General features: G+C 43.9%; 1 protein-coding gene across 1 annotated transcript in view; it reads left to right on the top strand.

Moving 5' to 3' along the window:
- The window catches only part of BRCA2 (BRCA2 DNA repair associated), a 79,392-nt gene that overhangs the window by 26,277 nt on the left and 28,805 nt on the right, over nucleotides 1-24,310 (top strand). The window contains exons 10-18 of the mRNA XM_088460239.1: nucleotides 1,995-6,791; nucleotides 10,046-10,141; nucleotides 12,092-12,161; nucleotides 12,610-12,926; nucleotides 13,608-13,804; nucleotides 16,973-17,160; nucleotides 17,628-17,798; nucleotides 18,449-18,788; nucleotides 21,671-21,826. Of these exons, the coding sequence (XP_088316365.1) occupies nucleotides 1,995-6,791; nucleotides 10,046-10,141; nucleotides 12,092-12,161; nucleotides 12,610-12,926; nucleotides 13,608-13,804; nucleotides 16,973-17,160; nucleotides 17,628-17,798; nucleotides 18,449-18,788; nucleotides 21,671-21,826 (6,332 nt within the window). The remainder of the gene's footprint in view (nucleotides 1-1,994; nucleotides 6,792-10,045; nucleotides 10,142-12,091; nucleotides 12,162-12,609; nucleotides 12,927-13,607; nucleotides 13,805-16,972; nucleotides 17,161-17,627; nucleotides 17,799-18,448; nucleotides 18,789-21,670; nucleotides 21,827-24,310) is intronic.

The raw sequence follows: 24,310 nt of genomic DNA, 5'->3' as shown, positions 1-24,310 counted from the left end.
TCGCTCCGGGTCTCGTACCAAAGGGGGCGTGCTGTCAATGTTGAGTGACAGCATGCCCCCTTTGGTGGGCGGGCCGGGGGAGTGGCTGCCCAAACGGAGGCGTTCCCATGTGAACTGACGACATGAGTGATGTCAGCGGGAGAGATTTCGGCTCTGTTAGAGCCGAAATCTCTCTGGAGCTTGCGGCAACGAGACCCTACCACAAGGGTCTCGTCGCAAGCCCGATGGTCAAGACCATCGCGACCATCTTCCTGGCCGCTCGCTATAGCTGTGGGTGGTCACCCACAGCTATGCGAGCGGCCAGGATGCCGTTCAAAAAAAAATAGCCCGGCCCTGATTCAGAGCGAGCGCTCTGTCAGAGCGTCCGGCTCTGAATCAGGGCCAGAGATCCTACTGTACTTTGGCACATTTCATATGCTTTCCCCTTAGAAAACACTGGATACAGTTGAGTCACATTAACACCTTATGCCTTGCATTACTCAACCCTTTCCAAATGAATCATGCCAGTCAGGCGTATGTATATATTTTACAGGAGTCTTTACAGATGTTCATGTTGTATGTATTATAAATGTTGTGTTTGTGCTTACATATTGGGGTCAATTCAATTAGGTGTGAATTGCGAGTAGAGAGTTTGTTGTCATGAAACTCAATAACTTTGCACGAATGCAGCGGTGCTTTGTGAAATGATTGCCAAATGCGATGTGAGAGAAGTGTATGAAAAAGTGGGGAGACCATCCTGGACCCCCGAAATTGATAATTTTGATAGCAGGACCATATAGAAGGCTGTTTGTGGGCATTAGGAAAGTACTGTAGGTTTTTAAGGGATATCCTGACAGCCACATACCGACATGGGACTAAAGATAGGCGTCGAAATCCCGACACCCAGAATGCCGAACGAAGGTAAGCCGGTGTCTTAGCGTGTAGCCGCCTAAGCGTTAGGTACCCCTGCGGGACTTAAGGTTAGACACCACCCCCGGGAGGGTTATGTAGGGAAAGGGGGGGGTTAGGGTTAGGCACCCCCCCGGGAGGGTTAGGTTTAGGGTGCGTGGAGGGGGGTTAGGATTGGGCACTAACGGGGGGAGGTTAGGATTGGGCACTAACGGGGGGAGGTTAGGATTGGGCACTAACGGGGGGAGGTTAGGGTTAGGCACACCTATGGGAGGGTTGGGGGGGTGGAGGGGAGGGGAGGATTAGACTACCTGATGCAGTCGGGATTCCGACCCGTCTGGCTGCCGCTGTCTGTATGTGATCCGGCGGCTAAACAGCCGCTGACATTACATACCGATTCCATTTTCAATGGTGTCAAGTGGCTGATTTTGTGTTTTTGTTTTGTTTTTTAAACAGCAAAAAAGATATATATTTTTTTTGTTTAATCTCAAACTAATTAAACGAATATGGGAAAAAAAAGTAAAGAAAAAGGAGATTTTGGGGTACTTCAAGGGCACTTTGAAAAATTGTAAAAACCAAAAAAACTATTTTTCAATAATAAAAAAATACTGTAAATTTGGGGTGCCTAAATTAACATAAAATTTGATTTTGAGGATTTTATTTTTTTATTTTAACCCCCCCCCCCCCCTCCCCAAAAAAAGACATGTAATTATTGGACTAATTAAGCTAATTGGAAAATTTCAGGTGCCTAATTAGTCATTAGGGAGGGGTGTCCAAGGGGTTCAACATGGTGTACTGACATTTTAACCTTTAAAGATTTTCCTTTCCACCTGTCACCCTCAGGGAAGTGCGAATGGAAAAATGCGAATTCACTCTGAATGGTTCAGTGTTTAATAGCTAATTGGATTGCAAAATTAATTCTCTGTGCGAATTCAAAGAGAAAATGGCTAAACTGGTTTAAACAAAAAAAATAACTATTTTTTTTTTTTTCAACCCTGTATACAGTATGAATTTTTATTTATTTTTCTATTGCTGTTTCATTAACTGTTGCATTTCACCGTATAATGGGTTTCATTATCCTTCTCTTATTTTCTTTTTTTTCTCAGAAGCATTGTACTTGGAGAATACAACATGTACACATAGCCAGCCAGAAGTAAAATTATTTGGAATGGAAAGTAGCGAGGACTTTAAAAATGACAATGTTTCCTTCCGAGAAATGGACGAAAAACTCTTGGACATAAATCGGACCAATAAACGGGCAAATGTTAAGGATACAGCAACAACCTGTGATAATACATTGTGTGTGAAGCCAAACTCTACAACCACTTCTGGTGACCTTGCTAGAAAGCTGCCGGTGACAGAAACCCTCAGCATCCCAGCAGCTGATGATATCTTGTGCAATAATGCAGTACAACCCACTAACGTTGTATTAGCGCACAACTGGACCAATGAAAGTGTCCTGAGTTCGGATGTGACTGGTGTTCTGGATATAAATGATGACACTAAGTGGAGACCTGAAAGCTCAAGCTGCAAAGTTGCTGCCTCTAAGTACACAGCACAAGCCAGAAGCTCTGAGCTAAGCCTTTCAAAAAGCGATTTTGATTCTGTTAACAAAACATGTAACCCTTTATATACGACAAATGTTCAAGATTTTCGAGGTTTCAAACAAGCATGTAATGTGAAAATGCACATTTCAGAGGAAAATGTAAGAAAAGGAGACCCATTATTTAATGAAGAATCGTCATCTCTGTGTCGTTCTCGTCTCATTGCAGACAATATTGTAGAGGGCAAAGATCTTTTAGAGGTCACAACCTGTTGTAATAGTATTGCTTCAGCAATGACATTTAAAGGATTCAAAACGGCATCACATAAGGACATAATAATTGCAGAGAGCAAAATTGCTGCTGGAAGTCTCTTATTTAAAGATATTGAAGATACGATTGATCATAACCCATCTAAGGGACGCAAAACAAACCTGTTCGATCTGTTCCCTAAGCCAGCCAACACAAAGCCTGGCCAGGATGAAACCACAAACAGAACAGAAATTAATATTTCAAAGAATTTGGGCAAGATGCCATATGGGGAAGTAAAAGAGGAAAATCAAAAATTAAATATTGCACATTCATCCAAACAACCACCTTCAGCAGATGGTGAAACAAATTCTGACCTAAATGACCAAAGTAAGATTTTGTCATCTGAAACTATTCAAAACCTCAAGAAAAATGCAGCCTGTGACATGAACTGTGCTCCTGCTGAGAGAAACCAGATAAACTTGCTCGGTGTATCTGCTAAAATACAGTCTCATTTCTGCGACATCTTGACAGAAAGCCAAAAAGCTGAAGTCAATGAACTCTCTTCTATCCTAGAGAATGCGGACAGTCAGTTCGACTTTACGCAAGTTAGGAAGGTGAATATACGGGCATTAAATAGAGAGAACCTTCAAAGTCCACAAGAGCGCATTAGTGAATCGCAGAAGCTCAATAATTCAGATGTTTGGAAAGATGTGGACTTCAATGATAGTTTCGCTACTGAAGGAGAAAATATAGATAACAAGGCTTCTGTTGTCAAATTGGCTTCTGAAAGTTACTATGACACTGACGCAAGTGCTTGTGGCTCCACATATGCTGAAGCTGTACCGTGTTCATTGTTCAAACAAAATAAAGGAACATACGGAGGATTTAACTTGGCAAGTGGTAAATCTATTAACATTGCTGATGAAGGTTTGGCCAAGGCTATTAAGTTATTTAGTGATTTAGATGAAATACCTCCGTTATCTTCTCACCTGCCAGAAGATAGCAGCAAAAGAACACCAGAGCCAAATTCTATATCCGTTTCTGAATCTATCGATGTTCTGCATGTCAATATAGATAGCCGTGCTGATACACAGACTGTTAAAGGAATATCACAAAGTATAAACCCTGGCGTTCTAGAATCCTGTCCAGAAATCAAGGAAAAGGGTTTACTTCACAATGAACGCTCAGATAGGGAACAACATGTGCTTAACAGGGAACAATCATCATGTTTCCAAAAGTTAAATTTCCCTGAGATGAACAATGACTTATATGGTACAAGTGATGATGGCAGTTGTTCAGCATTAGGAGCAGAGTGTGTTCCCAATTGTGATGGTATAGCCAGTGGTTATGGAAAACTTGCTTCTGCTGCATGTTTCTCAGCACTGCCAGTTGGGTTTGCTACTGGCAGAGGAAAGCTCATTAACATTAATAAAGCCTCTTTAGAGAAAGCAAGAACTTTGTTTAATGATATATTGGAGCCATCTGATAAAGGTGAAGACCATTGCAACACACACACAGTACATGGATCTTCAAACTCTCTTATTAAACCAAATTCAGCCATAGTTCTTCCCAGTGACAAAGAGAAGGGAACACACAACTCCGCTCTTGACCAGCCTCCAGTTGGCTTTAGTGCAGCAAGTGATAAAGCTGCAATAGCTTCTAATGATTCTCTCCAGGGAGAAAGGGAAATGTTTAGAAATATGTCTAGAAAAGAAGTGAATAAAAATGCAGGCTTGTCTCAGGAAGATGTTTCAATCCCAAAGATGGCGTTTTTCAGCACTGCAGGTGGTAAACCTGTACAGCTCTCCGATGAGTCTTTGCAGAGAGCACGGGAAATGTTTGCTGAAATAGATGACATGCAAAAACCTGGGATTGGCTGGGCTGCTTCTACAGTGGGGCAGTGTCCTGAAGAGAAGATCAATCCCTGCTTCCTGAATTCCAGCAGCGTGCAAGACCTACAAAGAAATTCTATGCATGAAATAAAAATGGATGTTGAGCTGCCTCCGCTGGGGCTCAGTACAGCGAGTGTTAAAATTGTAGCAGTCTCTCGGAATGATCTGCAGGTTACCGCTGACCCATGTACAGAAGGTGTATCTGGTATACCCCCTTTAGGATATTTAGCTGATAAAGAAGTGGTTGGCGAGTTAAGCTTGCCTAAGTTAAATATTCCCATCTCCAAGATTACCTTTAACACTGCAGGTGGTAAACCTGTTCATCTGTCACATGAGTCATTAAAGAAAGCTCGGGAAATGTTTGCTGACCTGGGTGATGTGGATGGTCAGAAGAAACGTGGTTCTTCAATCATGCAAAGTGGAGAAGGGAAGATCAAATCCAGCTCCCGAAATACCAGTAGCTGGCATGATGTACAGAAAATAGTAGAACCTGCCTTTAACCTGCCTCCACTAGGTTTCAGTACAGCAAGTGGCAAAGCTGTAGCAGTCTCTCATGAGGCTCTCCAGAAATCAAGACTGATGTTTTCAGATTCTGGTGATACTGATTCAGTATCAGAGGTCAAACATAGATTTCTGTCCTGTCATGTTAACACTGGAAAAGTAGACCAAGAGTGTGGTGGTGTCTTGGACCCCTTGAAGTGCAACAAGAGAATTCAGACCAGCATAACAGAAGTCAACCCAGGAAAACTAGCTCTGAATCTGACCATTGCTGACCCATGTTCTGGAATGCTGTGTAGTGTACAGTCTTCCGGAAATATGGCTGATATTGAAGGGGTAAAAGAGGTATATTTGCACCAGCAAGAGATTCCTATCTCAGAGATGGCATATTTTACAACTGCACATGGTAACCCTGTTCATGTGTCTGATGAGGCTTTGAAAAAAGCTATGGAGATGTATGGGGAAATAGATGATGGAAAGATAGTAGATCAGCAACCTCATGCAACGGTCTGGCCAGGTTTGATAGTCAAGCAGCATGGCAAAGGAAAGATAAAGACCAGCTCCCTAAATAACAGCAACTTAGAAGTACAGAAACCTACTGAGCAAGCACAAGCCACATCTGGTGACCTGCCTACCCTTGCCTTCAGCACAGCAAGTGGAAAGACTGTAGCAGTCTCTGCCCATTCTCTCCAAAAAGCAAAGCTGATGTTTACAGATACTGATGATGCACCAGATACGGAGATTAAAGCTCAGAGTAAAGAGCAGGGGAGCATCTCAGCACAAGATGCATATCCAGTAAAGAAACCTGATATTAACAGATGTTTGTCTAGGAAACCAAACCCAACGGTTAGTTATAACACTGTGGTTAAGAATTCCAGTAACAACTCTGGAATACTAGTGGTGGAAAATGATTCCTTACCCAGGTTGCCATGTTTTAGCACCGCAGGCGGTAGGTCTGTGACAACATCTGAGGAGTCGTTGATGAAAGCTCGGGAGATGTTTTCTGAAATGGATATCTGCTCCTCACAGCATGGCAAACTTGAAGGCGCTCTAGATAACCATTCTAAAGGGTTATCGAAAAAGAAACCAGTAAGAGAGAAGGTGCAAAAAACATCAGAAATAAAGTATTCACCAAATGCAGCTTCTAAAAATTCATTGGGATTCAGCACTGCAAGTGGGAAACAAGTGTCTGTTTCAGAAAGTGCACTGCAGAAAGTTAAGGGTTTATTTGACGAATTCAGTATTGTTGAAAGTTTACAGGAAACATTGAATACAAACCATGACTCTGCAAAGATGAATCTGCTTACACCTATTCCTAACAAACCTGAGCATATTGCAGACTCCATTACCAAGATCACCAACTTTCACACTGACATGACCAATCCTGTAGTAGGTGATGGTGTGAGCACTATGTCAGCAGGCTCCTGTGACGACCAAATGACAAGCATTCCACTGCCGATGCTTGGAAGGCACTCCACACCCTTCCATGAAGCTGGGGCAAGCATTCCGAGGAGGCTAAAATCAAATTTGTATTTGAAGTCATCACAAACGCCAGAAAATGATTTTGAATTAGAAGCGGCAGAAAGTGCTAAAGCTTTTATGGACGATGAAGAACTGACTGATGCCGAAATAAGGATTGATAAATTGTTTTTAAGTCCAGACAAGGCTCCAAATGTTAGAAATGGCAAAAGATTGAGGCCCGATGATGGAATCCCACGTGGTACGTGAACAATTCCTTTTATTTTTTTTCTGTTTTATCTTTAAGATTTGCCGATATTTATATTTCAAATGTGCACTTGTCATAGCTTTACCTATTTATTACCCTGACCGCTTTTTAGTGTGTATCCTATATCCTCATTTTGTCCTATAACCTGCAGAATGAGTACAACTCTCTCTCTAAGGTCCAATAATGGCAGCCATTTTTCTGAAATTTGAGCAGGTACTACTTATTGGCAGTATCTGACCAAGATGTTTATTCCTTTCTGTATTTTTACAGCCGACGAGAGACTATCAGCAAGCTTCTAAGTATGATACGTGCTTTAGTCTACAGGACAGTCCCCACCACAATAATGATGCAGCTCCGCTGCTGGACCTTGTGCGATAGGCCACCTAATGATAGCACCACAAACAATGGTGGTACTAACAGAACGATCATACTTTTAATTTCTCTTTTACCCATCCTGCATGATAGAACCTCTCTGATGTTTAAAGTCCACTGTCAAAAGGTATAGGGACGTTCTATAGAGAAAAGGAGGCTCCTCCCACCTTTCCATAACCCACCATTCCCAACCGGTTTACCCGAGTTCTTAAGTGCATTTAGCGCTGAAGGATTTGGGCCTGGCTTTTGCCTGATTAGCATCTCGACCTTTTTACTTACTATACGGAAAACTTTTACTCTCCTTCAATCTGGCTTTCAAATTAGTTTAATGAAACACTGCTGTTCTGATTGATCACACATTAGTAGGTCAATTCATTTAGGAGCAAGAGGGGTGAGTTTCTGTTGCAATGGGTTAGAAACATTGGCAACGGCAGCTGAACTTGTTCCCCTAGTGGCCCAATCTCGCCCCAGACTTGTGGGGTTTTTGTATGCAGTCCTATGGGGTCTGGAGCTACCTTAAGTGAGGCTTATAGCAGCATGGGCTTGCCGGGATGCGCAAATAGAATTGACCCCTTGGAATAGGTGACTCCCCTCTCAATTAGGGGGAGAGATCTTTTTTTTAGTGATTTTTTTTTTTTATTATATATTTATTTATTATTTTTCCCTTTTAGGTAAGCTCCCCTACCCCCACACACACTTGAGCCCTTGCTGTGCTTAGGATGAGTCACACTGGTTCTTGGCATAGAAGGGATTACATTTCTGAATTCTGTTCATCCTTCAGGTGAGGGTGATTTATTCCCTTTCTGACCCATTTTAATTTTTTTCAGTCTTTTGATTGTTGCCAATATGAGCCATTTCTTTTGGCCTATCTTGGACTTCAATACTGTAAATATACGGGGTGATTCATAATAGCATTGTGTGCTTGGAAATACAGATCTGTGTCTGTTTTCCAAGTTGGCTATTGGTGCGCATTTGCGCCAGTCTTATCCTTGATGCAACATCCATCCATTGAATACATACGAAATCAGTCAGATCTCTGCATCCACTCATGCTCAACCAACAATTCCGTCTATATGTCACGACATCGGAACACTTAGTTTAAGTGCAAATGCCCCTTCCTGATCCGAGCACTTTTCTTGTGCTAGAGTCCTCCCTAAGGGAATTTAACATAGTTTGTGATGGTTCTGGAAGCTTACCTTTGCAAACAGGCTCTCCATACTTCATCTACTCTTTCTTCTTCTTGATAAGATCCATGATCTGGTCCATTGTCTCCTTATTGTTTCGATCTCTGCTCATCAGTGCCTTTACTATAGAAAGAGTTCTGTTTCTCCCAGTTTCATTTTATCAGACTCTGGATATCTCTCCTGTAATGAGGAGATCTCCTGACTGATGGTTCCTTACCACTCGCTTATCTCAGGGTCCTCCAGTGTTTTATTCTCCAGTGTAAAGTAAAAAAACTCAGGGGGCTGGTTGTCAAATTTTTTTGGGGATACTCCGTCTTCTGAAACAATGGTCTCAGGAAGCCCTCTCCAGTCTGTCAGTCTTCTGGCATGCAGAGTGGCTTACTGTCCTCCTTTAGGAGCGAAGTTTTCTTGATGTGATGTATACTGTGGCAGTATATCGGTGCATCAGCTGTCCCTAAAAGCCAAGCAGTCTACTTCCCAAGCATTGCAGAAGGTCAGGGTGAGAAAGTTTTGGTGATTCTAGTTTGATCACATTATTCCTGGTACAAAGACCTGATGGACTCAGATGTCAACAGAACCCTGTGTTGTATGCCATCTGAACCAGGAGCCTGATTCAGAGCTGAACGCTCTGACCAGAGCGCTCGCTCTGAATCAGGACCCTCCTCCATGAAAATGAAGCGGCCTCCTGACCGCTCGTATAGCTGTGGGTGACAGCATATGCGACCCACAGCATATACGAGCGGTCAAAAAGATGGTCGCGATGGTCTTGACCATCGGACTTGCGACGGAGACCCTGCGGTATGGTCTCCCTGCCACAAGCCCTGGAGTGATTTTGGCTCTATCAGAGCCAAAATCACTCCCACTGACATCACTAGTGATGTCAGTGGGGCCGGCTTCAGACGGTAGGCGTTCCCATGGGAACGCCTCCATCTGGCAGGCACGCCCACCAAAGGGGGCGTGGTGTCAATCAACATCGACAGCACGCCCCCTTTGGTGCGAGACCTGGAGCGATGGAAAGCCCGTCGCTCCCCGGGTCTCGCCCATGCGCACGACGGAGCTCCCTCCGTCGTGCGCATGCTCAGTCGGGAACATCGACCCGCTTGCGAGCGTACTGCCGCTCGCGAGCGGGTCTGAATGACCCCCCAGGTCTGCTTTCTTAGGGTCTGTTCTTTCACCATACCTTCAAGCACGGCAGTTATGGCTTAATTCTAGCAAAAAGAGAAGTCTTTGGAATCGGTCATTTAAACCATGTTGTGGGTCCAGAAACTTAAATCCAATGCTACATCCTCCACCAACAGTTATTGGATTTATTCCAGCTTTCGCACCTTGGCAAAATGTGCCTATCCTTCATTCCTTAGTGCTTACAGAAGCACTTTGATATATTAGTCAGTTGGTGCGCAAACCAAATCTATAGGTTATTTTTTTTTTTTAAATCATCATTATCTTTCCTTCTGGTCACCACCTCTACTCGGAGTGTTTATATCTAGGTTTAGAATGGCATTACAGAACATTTCTAAATGCAGTAATTTGGCATTGTATGATTTATACTTGCTGTATAGAGGCAGTACTATTTACATAATTACTCTATAAGTACAGATATGAATCATTAATAAAATAGTTTGCCTTTGAAGTATATAAATTGGAAATGATTAATTAGCGTTCACACCACTTTATAAATGTTTCCACCTGCAGGAGAACCTCCAATCAAACGACAGCTTTTACCCGAGTTTGACAGATCATTAAACAATGAATCCAAATTGACTTTGAAGCCTCTGATCAGCAGTCCTGGTATGTTTTCATTGTTGTAAAACACTTTTGCATTCCTGAATTAACTATTTCAAAACCTACAGTAGTTCCATACGTAAATAGATAATTTACTGTCAGAAATATAATAACATCAAATACTACCGTGTTCTGATAATAAAAAAAAAACTTTTTTTATTAGCGATTTAATTAAATGACAGTGAAATATTTAGGTGTTTCATGGCACACATGTAATCATAGATGTAGTAGGTTGCACGAAGTTACCTGTAATCTGGAACTTTAACTAGTATTTTAAGTAAGCATAACTATGCGAATAAGGTACAGTAATTTCACCTACTTTGTTAATGGAAATTCAAAAACATTTTAAGGCTAAATAGCTTAAATTAAATGTAACTAAATATTCACTTCCTTTTTGTCATATCTTAAGGGGCATACACACTAGACGATAAAACGTAACGATATCGTTCATATCGTCTAGTATGTATGGTCCGAACGACCAACGATGTGCGCACTCTCGGGTCGTTAATGATATCGCCAGTCAGCTTTACATGCAGCCCAATCTGGGGATATCGTGAGCGATGCCAAGCTGCCGAACGCAGCATGACCCTGCTCCATGCCATCGTTTGTTGCTGGTCAGCATCGTCTAGTGTGTATGCGGCTTCAAACTACACATCTTCAGTATGTGATTTTGGGCCTGGTGCAGAGGCAGCTGCTACTATGAATTTATACTAATGCCGCAGCCGGCTGTCTACTGAGACGCCCAGCAGCTGCAATCTGCTGCAGTGCGTAAATAGTCACACCATCCAGCGGACATTAGAGCAATCCTGTGGTTTGTCAGAATGTCCGACAAGATGGGCCTCCGGCTATCTTCTGATGCAGTCCCTGACATGGACATGCCAGCCGATGAAATCCACCCCCGTCCATGAATGCCTATCACACGCACAGATTTAAAACGTCTGACACTTGCGCTCAATGTTTTAAATGCGTACACCTCCAATTCAAGCCTTTTATGCTATCGCAGCTTAGCATACATCTCCGTCTGTGAAGAATCTTAGAGTTGTTAGGATGTTACATTTCTGTCATTTTAGACAACAATTATTGCCCTACATCTCTGTAAAATGAGAATAGAAGGGTACCCTGCGCACTGGATGCTGGTAGTATGTATATAATATGTTCGCTGACAAGCAGTGTATACAATGTTGTGACCCCTGTTTTATAGCAACATAACAGGGTGTGAGGGAGGAACAATGGGGGTAAGGAAAAGTTTCCTCAGTGGATACAGAACTGAACAATGGTGACCTCTGGTCTGAGGTTTAATCAGTTCCTGTAGTATAGGAAAAAGTCACTGAATCATCCACAGAGCTGCTGGGCATCTGTGTTCCGTACAGTTTCTGTGTGTGTGCCGTGGTAAGTATAGTCTCCAGGTGGACGAATGGTGGTCACTACCCGGAGGGTAGAGTAAAGTTTAAACCGTACTTTAATGGTGTACAGTAAGCGAATTCCCGCTTACCTTCTGTGCGTTCTACCTGGTCCTGTTGCTGCTTGGGCTGCAAAATATGCGGTAGTGGATGGCAGTGTCGCCAATCAGGTGTGTAGGTGCCGTCTGCCTGAGAAGTGAACCGGTTGAAATTCTGCACCAGAGATGCTGCTGGCGGTTCTCTTTGTGGGAAAAGTAAAACTGCAGTTATGCTAATTTATTATGCATGCAGTAAAATATTATTGGTTTGGGGGGAGATGATTGTAAATACTAGTGTATAGGTAACGGCCCACAAAAGGTGTTAAAGCCCATCGCAATCTATAAATCAGATATCTAGTTTAAATAAATAAATGTAGAAAAAAAAAAAAAAAAGACCACAGCACAGTTTTTGTGTTTTACCAGTTTTGTATTTTTGTTTTGGAAATATTTCTGGAGCAATGGTCACAATGAATATTCTACACTGCTAACTTATTTCATTCCTTCTGATCTTCTGCTAGGTAATCTTAAAGACAGGAGGAGGTTTTTGTATAATGTTTCCTTAAAGCCATTATCGTGTGATCCTACAAGGTAAGGGAAACTTTGGTTTACAATTTGTAGCATTAGGCATGTATAAAACCCATCATTGTGTTAGAATGGGATACGTATATGATGAAAGTGCCTTTAAGAGATTACACTAGATGAGCATAACCAACATGGAAAGCACAAGAAAAATATTGTGTTTGTTTTAGGAGGTAAGTAGTGTGGGTGGTACAGTGGTTAGCATTGCTGCCTCACAGTGTGGCTTCTTTTTATTCCAGGATGTGTAGAGCTTGTAGGTCTTGGGAAGAGAAATTAGATTTTAAGATGCAAGGAAGGATGCACCTGATTGTACAGCCCAGGCGAATATCTTGGCTCTTTATAATAGAGTTCTTATCTAACCACTGCTAATAAAATATGATGGCTCCTGCATCTGTAATTATTAAAAAAAAAAAAAAAAAATTCTGTCTTCATATTTTGTAACATTTTTATTTTGCAGTTTTTCAAAAGGAAAACCGGATGCCCCGATATCTAACCTTAGTACACCAAGCCATTTTAGTTGTAAATCCAGTCTTTTTCAACGCTCTTTGGCAGCCAAGTCAGCAGATGGCTCAGCCGAGCGTAAAAGTCCGTCTGCGTCCATAACCTCTACAGGCGCACTTGTACACCCTTTTAAGAAGAATCTCTGCCTTGTGTCAGGTGATCAACCAAAGACTGTGACGAGACAGGACTCTAGTAATGCCACAGAGCATATTCTACGTGACAATCACACAGACGTGAGGATATCAAGCTTGGGAAACAAGAATAATGAATCAGGTAGTACTACAGTTATGTGCATGGAATAGGACCATTCATGATACAAATCCCCAAAAATTACCATCATTTTTTTTTTTTTTCTATCGCCCAGCGTGACGTTTTTGCACTAGATGTATCTTTTAACAGTGTAATTTCAGATAAAAAGTACAGTCCTCCTAGATGTCAGTGTTTAAACACCATCTTGGGTGTTTTTCAAGGCACACATAGAAATTTCCACCATATTCACTTTAGGGAGATAAACTTAAGCGGGCCATACCCGGTGCGATAAAGCAGCCAATCCGACGGTTTGGTACAATTTGTCTGCTCTATCGTACTGTGTATGGGCATGTTGTTGGACCGAGCGCAAACCTGTGAGGTCGTATATCGCACCCCCTGATCTTACTGCAGGTTCAGTTGATCAGGGGATGCGATGTGCGATTCCATACAGCGCTATGCGGGTAGGGGAGGGGAGAGCCAGCATATCGGGCGGGCGGTCACCCGATCCGCACAGTGTGTGGGGGCAGCCCGAAATGTGGGACGTCGACTCCCCCGTCGCACGGTGCCTATCGCACAGTGTATGGGCTGCTGTAGTGATCATATCTGCATATGACAGATAATGGGTTTTCAGAGAAGAAATCCTGTATCTGTATTAACTGTTACTGTGCTATGGCATGGACTGAGCTTGTAGTCCTTTTTGTTTAGGAGAAGATTATACTCATTTAGTTCCTAACCTCCGCTGTGCCAGAGACATGCAGGAAATGAGAATACGCAAGAAGCAGAGGTGTAAGATTAGTCCACACCCAGGCGCATTGTATCGGCTGAAGACCTCTCCTGCACACAGACTATCACTGGTGTCAGCAGTAGAAGGGAGACGACCCACAGTGTATACTAAGGCTCAGGTACTATTATTTTACCATCCTAGTCATTTGTTTCCAATGTACTGTACTGTAGGCCATAATTTCCCTAGCTTTTGTATTTTTATAAAGGTAAATGCTTACCAATCATCCTCTATTGTGTATTTATTCCGTTGACTTCTGAATGCTTAAATGTTATTCCAGGGCATCTTCCATCCTATCCCTTTTCACTTACATTGTTACTCTTGCATACATTGAGATTATTTTAAAGCCACTGTAAACCTATCTTCCTCTCCCAGACAATCTTTTACAGCCTTTGGGGGCCAATGGTATCAGTCACTCATCGGTTCCATACATGTGACCTTGGGGCCGTTTCATAGCTGGCAATGACAGCAATCTAGTGCGCATACGCCATACTTATTAGCCCCAAGATGACATATTTTTTGTACATGGCATAAATAGTTGCAAACCTTATACATGATGATGGAGAAATTGGGCAAATTGAGGGCGATTTGGTGTGCTTTTACTGGCGTTCCAATACCGTTGTACTGGAACTTCGTACTCATCTTCCGCAATTACATTCTTGTAGCCCATGAGAATCGGGAGAGATACAAGGAGACCCAGGACGTATGTACTATTGTGGTATTTCTATCCTGGGCCAGAGTAAATGAGCATCACTCTTATCCGCTGCCAGACTGTTAATACACAGGCGATGGGGAGGATGTGTGTTTTTACAGATGAGGGGACTTGTTGTAGCATAGTTCAAGGGCTGAATGTGTTACTGTATTGGTCAGGGGGGATGATTTACAGAGAGAGATGCAAATGTATTATCACAGAGTGCTGGAGGGGTGCAACAAAGATGGAAACAGGAAAATGTGTTGCTACAGAGGTGGGAGGGATATGTTGCTGCAAAGGTGGGAGGGGAGGAATGTGTTACTACAGAGGTGGGATGGGGAAAGTATTAGTACAGGAAGGGGATGTTGTTACTACAGAGGTGAGAACATATGAGTTCAGAGTTGGGACAATATGTTAGTATAGGGAAGAGTAATGTGTTACTACAGAGGTGGGATGGGGAAAGTGTTAGTACAGGAAGGGGAAGTTGTTACTACATAGGGGAGAACATATAGGAGTTCAGAGTTGGGACAATATGTTAGTATAGAGGAGGGAGGGGGTCCATGTGTTAGTACAGAGGTGGAAGGGGACAATGTGTTTAATATAGAGGGGGGAAAGTGTTAATACAAGAAGGAGGGTTTGTAACTCCAGAGGTGAGAACATATGAGTTCAGAGTTGGTACAATGGTACAGAGGTGGGAATGGGGCAGTGTGTCAGTAATGTGTTGGGATGGAGCTGTTTGTCAGTGCAGAGCTGGCAGGGGGGCAGTGTGTCAGTACAGAGGTGGCAGGGGGGCAGTGTGTCAGTACAGAGGTGGCAGGGGGGCAGTGTGTCAGTCCAGGTCACCCAGCAGGTGTACAGGTGTAGTCATTACTGTGACACATTTTAAATGATTCACAGATGGAGCTAATTATTTCACATGCGTTTCTGTGAGGAAACCTGGAAAACACGCACTGTTTGGGGTGCTGAGGACCGAGTTTGAGAAGTTGGGTAGTAGTGGACGGAATTGCAAATCTGCACCCAGGCAGCTTTGCAATTCCGTCCTTGCAATTATATTAATGCAGCAGGAGGCGTATTAATGCCCCCCCCCCGACACACACACAGTCTGCTGCCACTCTACGTGCAATCATGCAGGACACCTACTGCACACGCGCAGTACGGGTCTGGTGCCTGCGCAGATTCCTGATTATCGCACTGCTGAATGAGGCCCTCAGGGCAGTCATAAATGTGTTTGTGAAATCTCATCCTCTGACAATACCACTACAGTAGCAATCACCAGGGAGGAACTAAGAGCTCTCTGGCGTTAAAAGAAATCAAACGAATCATGCGCTAGGTGTAACTCATCGATCACAGCCATATTTGTCCCGTGGGTAGATAACTGACAAATAGACTTTCTCAACAGGAATACAGTACATCCAGGAGAATGACTAAAATTACCGTATGTCCACCATACTGGCACCATTGTTAATAGTTATATGGTGATTAGTGTGATCACCAGACAATAAACCTCTGCACTACAGAAATCATGAAGTCCAACTAGCTTCAAAAAGCTCAGCGACACCCTGATTTTAAATAGGATTCCCCTCATTCAAATGATGTGTATGTGTACTCACCAGACCATAACATCCTGCTCTGTGGTAATACTAGTCAGGGGATCGGATGAGCCCTTAATGTGCTTAATATCCCCTATCCTGGTACCTATACCCTCAGGGGGGGGGTCTTCAATAAAATGGGGAGAGTCTCTTGTTGTTAGCCATTGATCACCAGACTATACCCTATATAAATAAGGCATTTAAAAGTCCAAAGATATAGACGGGGGCGTTCTAATGCCCAGTTCCCCCCAATCCTGGCTTCAACAAGCTTTGGGGTGCCCTCATTTGATGCAATAGCTTGTCTACTTTTAAAGAGTTTTCTTTATTGGGCCACCAAGTTATTACAACATATTGTACAAATATATATATTTTTTTTTTCCAAGTGCAGCTTTTATTATGAACACTAGGTCTAGAATCGTGTTTGTTGCAGCCTTGGAAAGGTGGTTTAAGTGTTCGTTGGTGGTGGGTAGAAAAAAAAAAAAATGCATTTGCTTTTCATGCACGCTGGAATGTGATGAGCCCAGAAGGTGCCCAAAGGGAGTAACCGCTCCTACTGTATACTTTCTCAAGCGTTCTCTATCTTTCTTATTTTTCACTTTTTTCCTTTATCATCTCTGCTGTCCTCCTGTGTATATGCACGCTGTCACTTCTCGTCTTTGTCTGTAATTACATTCCCATTGGTAAGCCGCAGCTTAAAGCCAACCTGTACCAACCTACTCCAGGCTCTTGATATTTGACACGCCCCTTTTCCTGACATCCGTTTAGGATGTGCTGCCCAGGTATATTGCAGAATTGACGGTCCTGGAGACTGCACAGAGTGTCATGTGCACGTCTGCGCCTCACCTGCACTATATAAGAGACCTGTATCTGGAAGTAATGCTTCTGAGTAACATCTGATTTAATAGCACCATTTAGTTACTTGTATGTTCCTAAACCACAATACTGGTAAGAGAGAAGCTCTTTGTAACATTACAGTACAGTTACTTATGTGTCTCATATCTTGATTCAGTTGTACAGACTCGGTGTTGTGAAGAATCACATTGGAATCAATAGTGAGCGTGCAAGAATATTTGAATTTCACTGCATGGATTATTTTGCAGCAGAATGTCTTTTGCCTAGTGGTGGAGTGCAGATAGCAGATGGTGGATGGCTGGTACCCTCTGATACATTAACTGCAGGCAGACTGGAGTTTTACAGGTGATGCATCTACTCTGAAACGTTGGATCAATAAAAACTGATAACTAAGTGAACACACATGTCCTTTAATTGCCACATAAATTGCATCGGTCCTTAACGGAGTCTGTCATATCTAATGGAATAAGTTGTTTATCATATCAACCTCTGAGCAGTTGTTCTCATTAGATAACCAATGATCATCTGCTTCAGTGCAGTCAGACTGACATTACTGGCCCAACAAGCTGCTTAGTCTGTTTACTTAGCCCCTAACACACTTCATAGACTGTTATATAACATCATTTTTAATGGAACTATGGTCTATGACAGTGGGCAACACCAATCTTCAGTATTGTATCCCATAAAGCAGAAAATAAAATAAAACCTGTATTTTGCTCATAGTAAGTTAGATGAATGGTTTCCTTATGATTATGACTGTGCCTCTACTCTTCCATAAAGTAGTTGTGCTGATGTTCTACCCCTTTCCCCAGGGCTCTATGTGACACCCCAGGGGTGGACCCCAAGCTGATCTCACCAGAATGGGTGTTCAATCACTACCGATGGATTGTGTGGAAACTGGCTGCAATGGAAGTGATGTTCCCCGAGGTGTTTGCTAGCAGATGCCTAACACCAGACAGGGTGTTATTACAGCTCAAGTACAGGTTCGTGTTGCATTAACATCTGCTGCTGGTTGTTCTGGATTTACATTTGCAACCATTCTGATTAATTTAAATATTGTGAAAGTGATGGACCGGCTGTCAGGATGCCGTGGCGCCCGAATCCTGACACCAGTCAGACTCTATGTGCCAGCATCCCGACTGCCGGCATACCCACGGTAAGTATTGGGTTTAGGGGTAGGGTTAGGCACTAGGGGGAGGGTTAGGGTTATGTTGTGTGTGGGAGGGGGGGAGGAGTTAGGTTTAGGCTGCGGTGGGGGAGGGTTAGGGTACTTACTGGCAGGTGTCTGTATCCTAACCCTGTCGGGATTCTGAGTGCCGGCATCCTGTCGCCAACCTGATTAAATAACATCTGCTTTTTACAACTTGATATGAGATGGCTGTGACTCAGGGGTATGCACCAAAGGATGGGCAGGAAATCCTGATCACCTGTTGTGCATACTCCATGTCTGCAACAAAGGTTAAAGAGGACTAGTTTATACAAGTGATTTTACTTACTAAGTTGTGCTTCTCCTTATTTTTAGCGTCTTTTATAACAAATGAGTGAAACATAGTGGGCTTTTATATCAGGCGCATATCCTAAAAATGGTATTTGCCAGTATATCTCTGGTAACAAAGAGCCTTTATATCTTCAGATATGATGTGGAAATTGATCAAAGCAGCCGCTCGGCTGTCAGGAAGATGATGGAGAGAGATGACACGCCAGCTAAGACGCTGGTCCTTTGCGTCTCTCAAATAATTTCAGACGGAAACTGTGACAAAAGCGGAGCCAGTGACGGGAAGCCAGTGCCTGCTGTCATTGAGGTGACTGATGGCTGGTACGCGATCAAGGCCCTGCTGGACACTGCTCTCACGTCTCTGCTGCGCACTGGGCGGATGTTTGTTGGTCAGAAGATAATCGTACATGCAGCAGAGCTGGTAGGCTCAGAGGACGCGTGCACGCCCCTCCAAGCTCCAGAGTCACTTATGTTAAAGGTATTATTAACTTTCCCACTTCTCCATACAGTTCTCCTTGGTCATCCTTCCCTGCCTTCTGTGGCCTCATGATTTATAATGTGGCATCATGACTGTACAGTGGCTATATAAGGTATTCACCTCCGTTTTATTTATTTTTATTTTTTTTTACATTTCGCTGTGTTGCAACACGGAACCATGATGGATTTAATTTTAACTTCCTACCACTAAGCAAAACAAAGTACTTGATAATGTGCAAAATAAAAATGTAATCCAGCCATTTGTCACAATGAATTAGTAACAAATAACAGAAAATAACTAAGTGATTACGTTGGTATTCACTCCCCAGAGTTAATGCTTGGCAGAACCCCCTTTTTGGCAACAATTACAGCTCTGAGTCTATGGGTAAGTGTCTATCAGTATTGTACATCTAGACCAGAGGTGGGGAACCTTTTTTCTGCCTAGGGCCATTTTATATATACAACATTCGCGAGCCCGGTGCAGACCACGCCCCCTCCGCGGGCCATCACATGGGGGTGGGGCCACAATCACCGGTGATTACAGCAATGCCCGGAACATCCTGAGGATGCTCCGGGGAGCTGTAAGGGCAGCAGTGTGATCTTCTGATGCATCCTCAGGACGCATCAGGCAGCACTGCTGCATAGATTCTGGCTGCAGTATGCTGTTCTAGGCACCCTGCTAGCCAGATAAGGCTAGCAGAAAAAAGCTCAGAGGGCAGAGGGCCAGACCAAATGATTTCAGGGGCCTTATACGGCCCCCGGGCCAGAGGCTCCCCATCCCTGATCTAGACAGTGGTCCTTGTTGGTGGAAAGAATATTTTTGTTGCTACAGATGCCTAGTTGGATTGATATCTGGGTTCTATGTTACTTCAGGGCATTAACCTTTTGTTGATAAGCCAATTCAATGCTGCAACAAAATGTGTTAAAATTCATAAGCAGCAATAATCGCAACGTGATTAAAATGCATAATACTATGTAAAATAATGATACTGTGGCATACGTCTGAGGGGTTGGGTACGGGATGCTGGCACTCGGGATCCCAGCGGTCAGAGGCCCTGATTCAGAGCCGGACGCTCTGACAGAGCGCTCGCTCTGAATCAGGGCCGGCCTTCTTGTTTTAGAGCGGCCTCCTGGCCGCTCGCATAGCTGTGGGTGACCACCCACAGCTATAGCGAGCGGCCAGGAAGATGGCCGCGATGGTCAAGACCATCGCGACAATCGGGCTTGCGACGAGACCCTTGTGGTAGGGTCTCGTTGCCGCAAGCCCCAGAGAGATTTCGGCTCTCATAGAGCTGAAATCTCTTCCACTGACATCACTCGTGATGTCAGTGGGACTGCCCCAAATGGAGGCGTTCACATGGGAACGCCTCCGTTTGGGCAGCCACTCCCCCGGCCCGCCCACCAAAGGGGGCGTGCTGTCACTCAACATCAACAACACGCCCCCTTTGGTACGAGACCCGGAGCGACGGTTTGCCCGGAGCTATCCGGGTCTCGCGCAGGCGCACGACGGAGCCGGCTCCGTCATGCGCACTGGGCCACCATCGACCCGCTTGCGAGCGGGTCTCAATCAGGTCCTGAATCCCAATCCCGGCATCCTGACAGGGTTAGGATACCGACACTTGTTGGTCAGTATCCTAACCCTCCCTCCCTGGTGCCTAAACCTATCCTCCCCCTCCCCGCACCCTAAACCTAATCCTCCCACCTTTAGTGCCTAACCCTCCCCCTAACCCCAGTACTTACTGTTGGGGTGCCGACTGTCGGGATTTTGACCGGATCTCCTGTTGAGCCATAATATTAAATCCCACCTTTTTAGAAAATGTATTAAAAAAAATCTCTTAGCTGATTACATGTTGTAGTCACGGAGATTATTATTATCTTTTATTTATATGAAGCCACAAGGAGTCCGCAGCGCCTTACAGAGTACATGACCAAATGAGTGAACAAGAAAACTGTACAGAACAATGCAGGACAAGGACATGGTTTAGAAACATTGCTGAATTAGTGATCGGAACACTCGACAAGTGGCAGGATGTAAGCAACCAGGTGTTAGGTGCCCTTGTGTGGAGATGGGAGTAGATAATAGTATGAGTAAGGGAAGGAGAAGCACATGAGGGAAGAGGGCCCTGCTCGTGAGAGCTTACATTCTAAAGCGGAGGGACAGACAGACAGACGGGTGACACAGATGGGGTAGACAGTGAGGAATGGCGCATGGAGCAGTGAGTTAGGATGACAGCTTGATGGCTATCATGAAATAGTGGGTTCTGAGAGCCCGTTTGAAGATATGTGAGAGGTGGAGAGTCTGATAGGGAGTAATGAGGGGAGACAAAGAAGGAATGGTCAGAGAGGTAGGAGGACAGCCAGGAGAGGGCAGTATCATGTAATCCAAGGGAGTGTAGGATTTGCAGGAGGAGAGTAAGGTCCACAGTGTCAAAAGCATCAGAAAGGTCAAGAAGAATGAGCAGTGATTTCCTACCAATGTATGCATATTGTTACATCCAGTATTCATACCAACAACAGTGTCCCGTTCACATTGGCACATTGCTCTAAATAACTTTAATAATGAAAAATACTTCCACTATTTTGTATAGACTTCAGAGGAACAGTGCCCCTAGTGGTCAAACTGTACTAGCGTCTAGTTAGTAGATTACTTAACAGTCAATAGCTGTGGGTCCCCTTGTTTAAATTTGCAGGGACGACTCTATAAGAACTGTTACAGTAAAATGTTGGGATCTCTTTAGTATGGACAGACCGAATTCCAAATGGTGACCCCCCCCCCCCCCCCAACTATACACTTGTTTATATGCCATTGTTTTTTGTTTGTTTTTGTGCTATTTTTGAGCTGCACTGCTTTTTAAATACTCATGCTGATGTAACTTATTTCAGATTGCAGCTAACAGCACTCGCCCTGCTTGCTGGTATGCCAGGCTTGGGTATTTCCGTGACCCGAGACCGTTTTGTCTCCATCTATCATCGCTCTTTGCTGGAGGTGGTATAGCAGGGTGCGTTGATGTGGTCATACAAAGGATTTACCCTATGCAGGTATGTATGGGAGTCCCTCTCTATATTGGTTATAGTATGGGGCTACGACTGCATCCACTGCCGTCTCCTGCTGCACCTGTTTAACTTTTAATTTGCTACCTTTTCGTTTAAATATCCAATTTCCCGGCTTTATAGAGTGCTCTATATAAGCTTATCTTTGTTCTGACTTTTTCCTATCCAAGACATGGTAATAAAACTTTAACATTTCTTAATGCCTCAATAATCTTTTGCTAATTTAAAGCCATTTTAGTTGATTTACCAGATCACACTATTGGTGTATTTCAGTTTAGGCATAATGGTTCTTTACAGTCTTTTTATACTTCCACAAGATCCTACTTTTTACAAACATTGTTATATGGATATCTTCCACTCAAACTCCAGGTCTATTAACCTTAATTTCTCCTTCATTAACTGGGGGGCACTGGAGATACACTGGGGTTGTGTGTGGGGCCTGGGCACTTTAAATCTTGAGAGATTTGGGCTTGACTCCTCCCTCTCTATACCCCACCTGACCTTCAAGTGCCTGCTGGGGTCAGACTTTTTTTTTTTTTTTCAAGCTTCTGAGCAGCCGGTCCCTTTTTTATCGTTATCTTTTAATTTCACTTGATTTTGTTCCTTGTGCAGACTCTGTGCTGCCGGAGTCTGCCTGTTACATGGGCTGCCTGCGGGGGAACCTGCCACAGGGTCGTGTTTGTGCTTTCCAAGTGCAGATGCTGCAGTGCCACTGCGCTCCGGGAGGCTTGGGTAGCGGCAAGTAGGTTCTGTCTTAGGATGGATTGCCACCTAAAGCTGCAGTTAGTCTCCCTTCCGTACCACCAGGACCGATGGGGGAGCAATGGCTTTTGGCTCTAAGCCTGCTTCACACAGCACCAACCCTCTCCATCCTTCTCTGAATGCACTCCTGCATGCAGGAGAGCCTGCCAGAAGTACCTGCCTCAGCAGGAGCCGCCATTACAGCTCTACCTCGGCAGGAGACGCTATTTTAGACTGCAGCACCTAGCAATCCAGCAGTGCAGGGTTCAGCTGACACAGCTACAGACAGCAGCCAGTTCTACAGAGTCTACCTATTCTAGGGGGGCGAATCAACTGTTTTGTTTTTTTTCTGTGGATATTTTTTTAGGGTGTCCGACGGAGCAATTCAATTGTTACTCCGTTCGGGCTCAATAGCAGCCGGCATTTCTGCTTGCACCCACGGGAGTGTGCAAGCAAAGATATGCAATAAACCTGTGGTTAGGGTTGTTCTTCTAACTGCAGTTTGGGCGCCTTAATCAGGACTTTAGACGGGTTTAGTCTAGGGATGTGCAGGCTCGGATAGGTTCGAGTTTGCACGTTGAGTTCGGATTTTTCCCTCTAAAAAAACGGAACTCAGAAAGAGGCAAAACGTCATCTTACATGGACGAACATCATCATTCCTGGACTTTTGTCCAGGAATGATGATGTTCGTCCATGTAAGATGACGTTTTGCCTCTTTCTGAGTTCCGTTTTTTTAGAGGGAAAAATCCGAACTCAACGTGCAAACTCGAACCTATCCGAGCCTGCACATCCCTAGTTTAGTCATTACACTGCTAAACCAGGTCTAATAGAGCGTGAAGACTGCGATAATTAATGGGTGCCCAGAACAATTGAATTGCAAAACTGGGCGCCCATTAATTATTGCCGCCCACACAACAATTGAATCTCCCCCATGGAAATCACGCTTGTTACCTCCTCCCGTCCTATACATTCAGGAGCAGTTGATTTATTATGTGTGGCTGAATGGGTGCTGATAGTGTGTTTGAAGGTAGTATATTAAACCTGCCAACACTGTGTATTCTGAAAATTAGACTGTTAGTGGCAGTCTGTCCCTGCCAACTCTCTGTATATTTCTGTGCATGTCAGATTGTTTGTTTGACTTTCTACATAACATTCTGTTGATAGCTGCCAGAGCTCACATTCTCTGTCATTGCTACAAATTTCCTGTAGCTGCTAGTTATTATACAGATTAAATTGTTTGGGGTTTCCTTGAATACTGCTCCCCTCGATATCTCCTACCCGTTCCCCATTATATCTGGGAAAGGCAATGCTGACAGATCGCTTTCTGACAAAGGTGGAGCTACACAAAAAAAAGTGTAAAACAAACTTTTCTCATGCTCGTTCTGACTGGGAGGAGGTCTGTGAGTCGTGGGCTGTGTAGGTTCCAAGTGATGCGTTGCCTGCGAGCGTTTCCCCTCCAATGGATATGCCAACTTGGGTGGCAATGTTGGCCTAGGCTATGTCTGAACTATCTCAATATTTGGCAGCTTCTACGCAAATGTTGATTCTGCCTGCGGCTGCAGCCTTTCTGTTTCCTTTGCTGACCTACAGATCTTTCAGTGATCCCTGCTTCCCAGGCAACCAAACCTCCCAGGGCTCAGGAATTAGCTTGTTTGGTTCAGGGGTTGGTACAGTTCTCTTCCTCCTTACAGAGCCTGATGGACCAGTCCTCCTAGATGTTTTGGTGGTTAC

Source organism: Taudactylus pleione, unplaced genomic scaffold (assembly GCF_031769625.1).
Source record: "Taudactylus pleione unplaced genomic scaffold, aTauple2 ptg000043l, whole genome shotgun sequence".
In the NCBI taxonomy this organism is placed as follows: Eukaryota; Metazoa; Chordata; class Amphibia; order Anura; family Myobatrachidae; genus Taudactylus; species Taudactylus pleione.
This window is presented reverse-complemented; position numbering and strand designations above follow the sequence as displayed.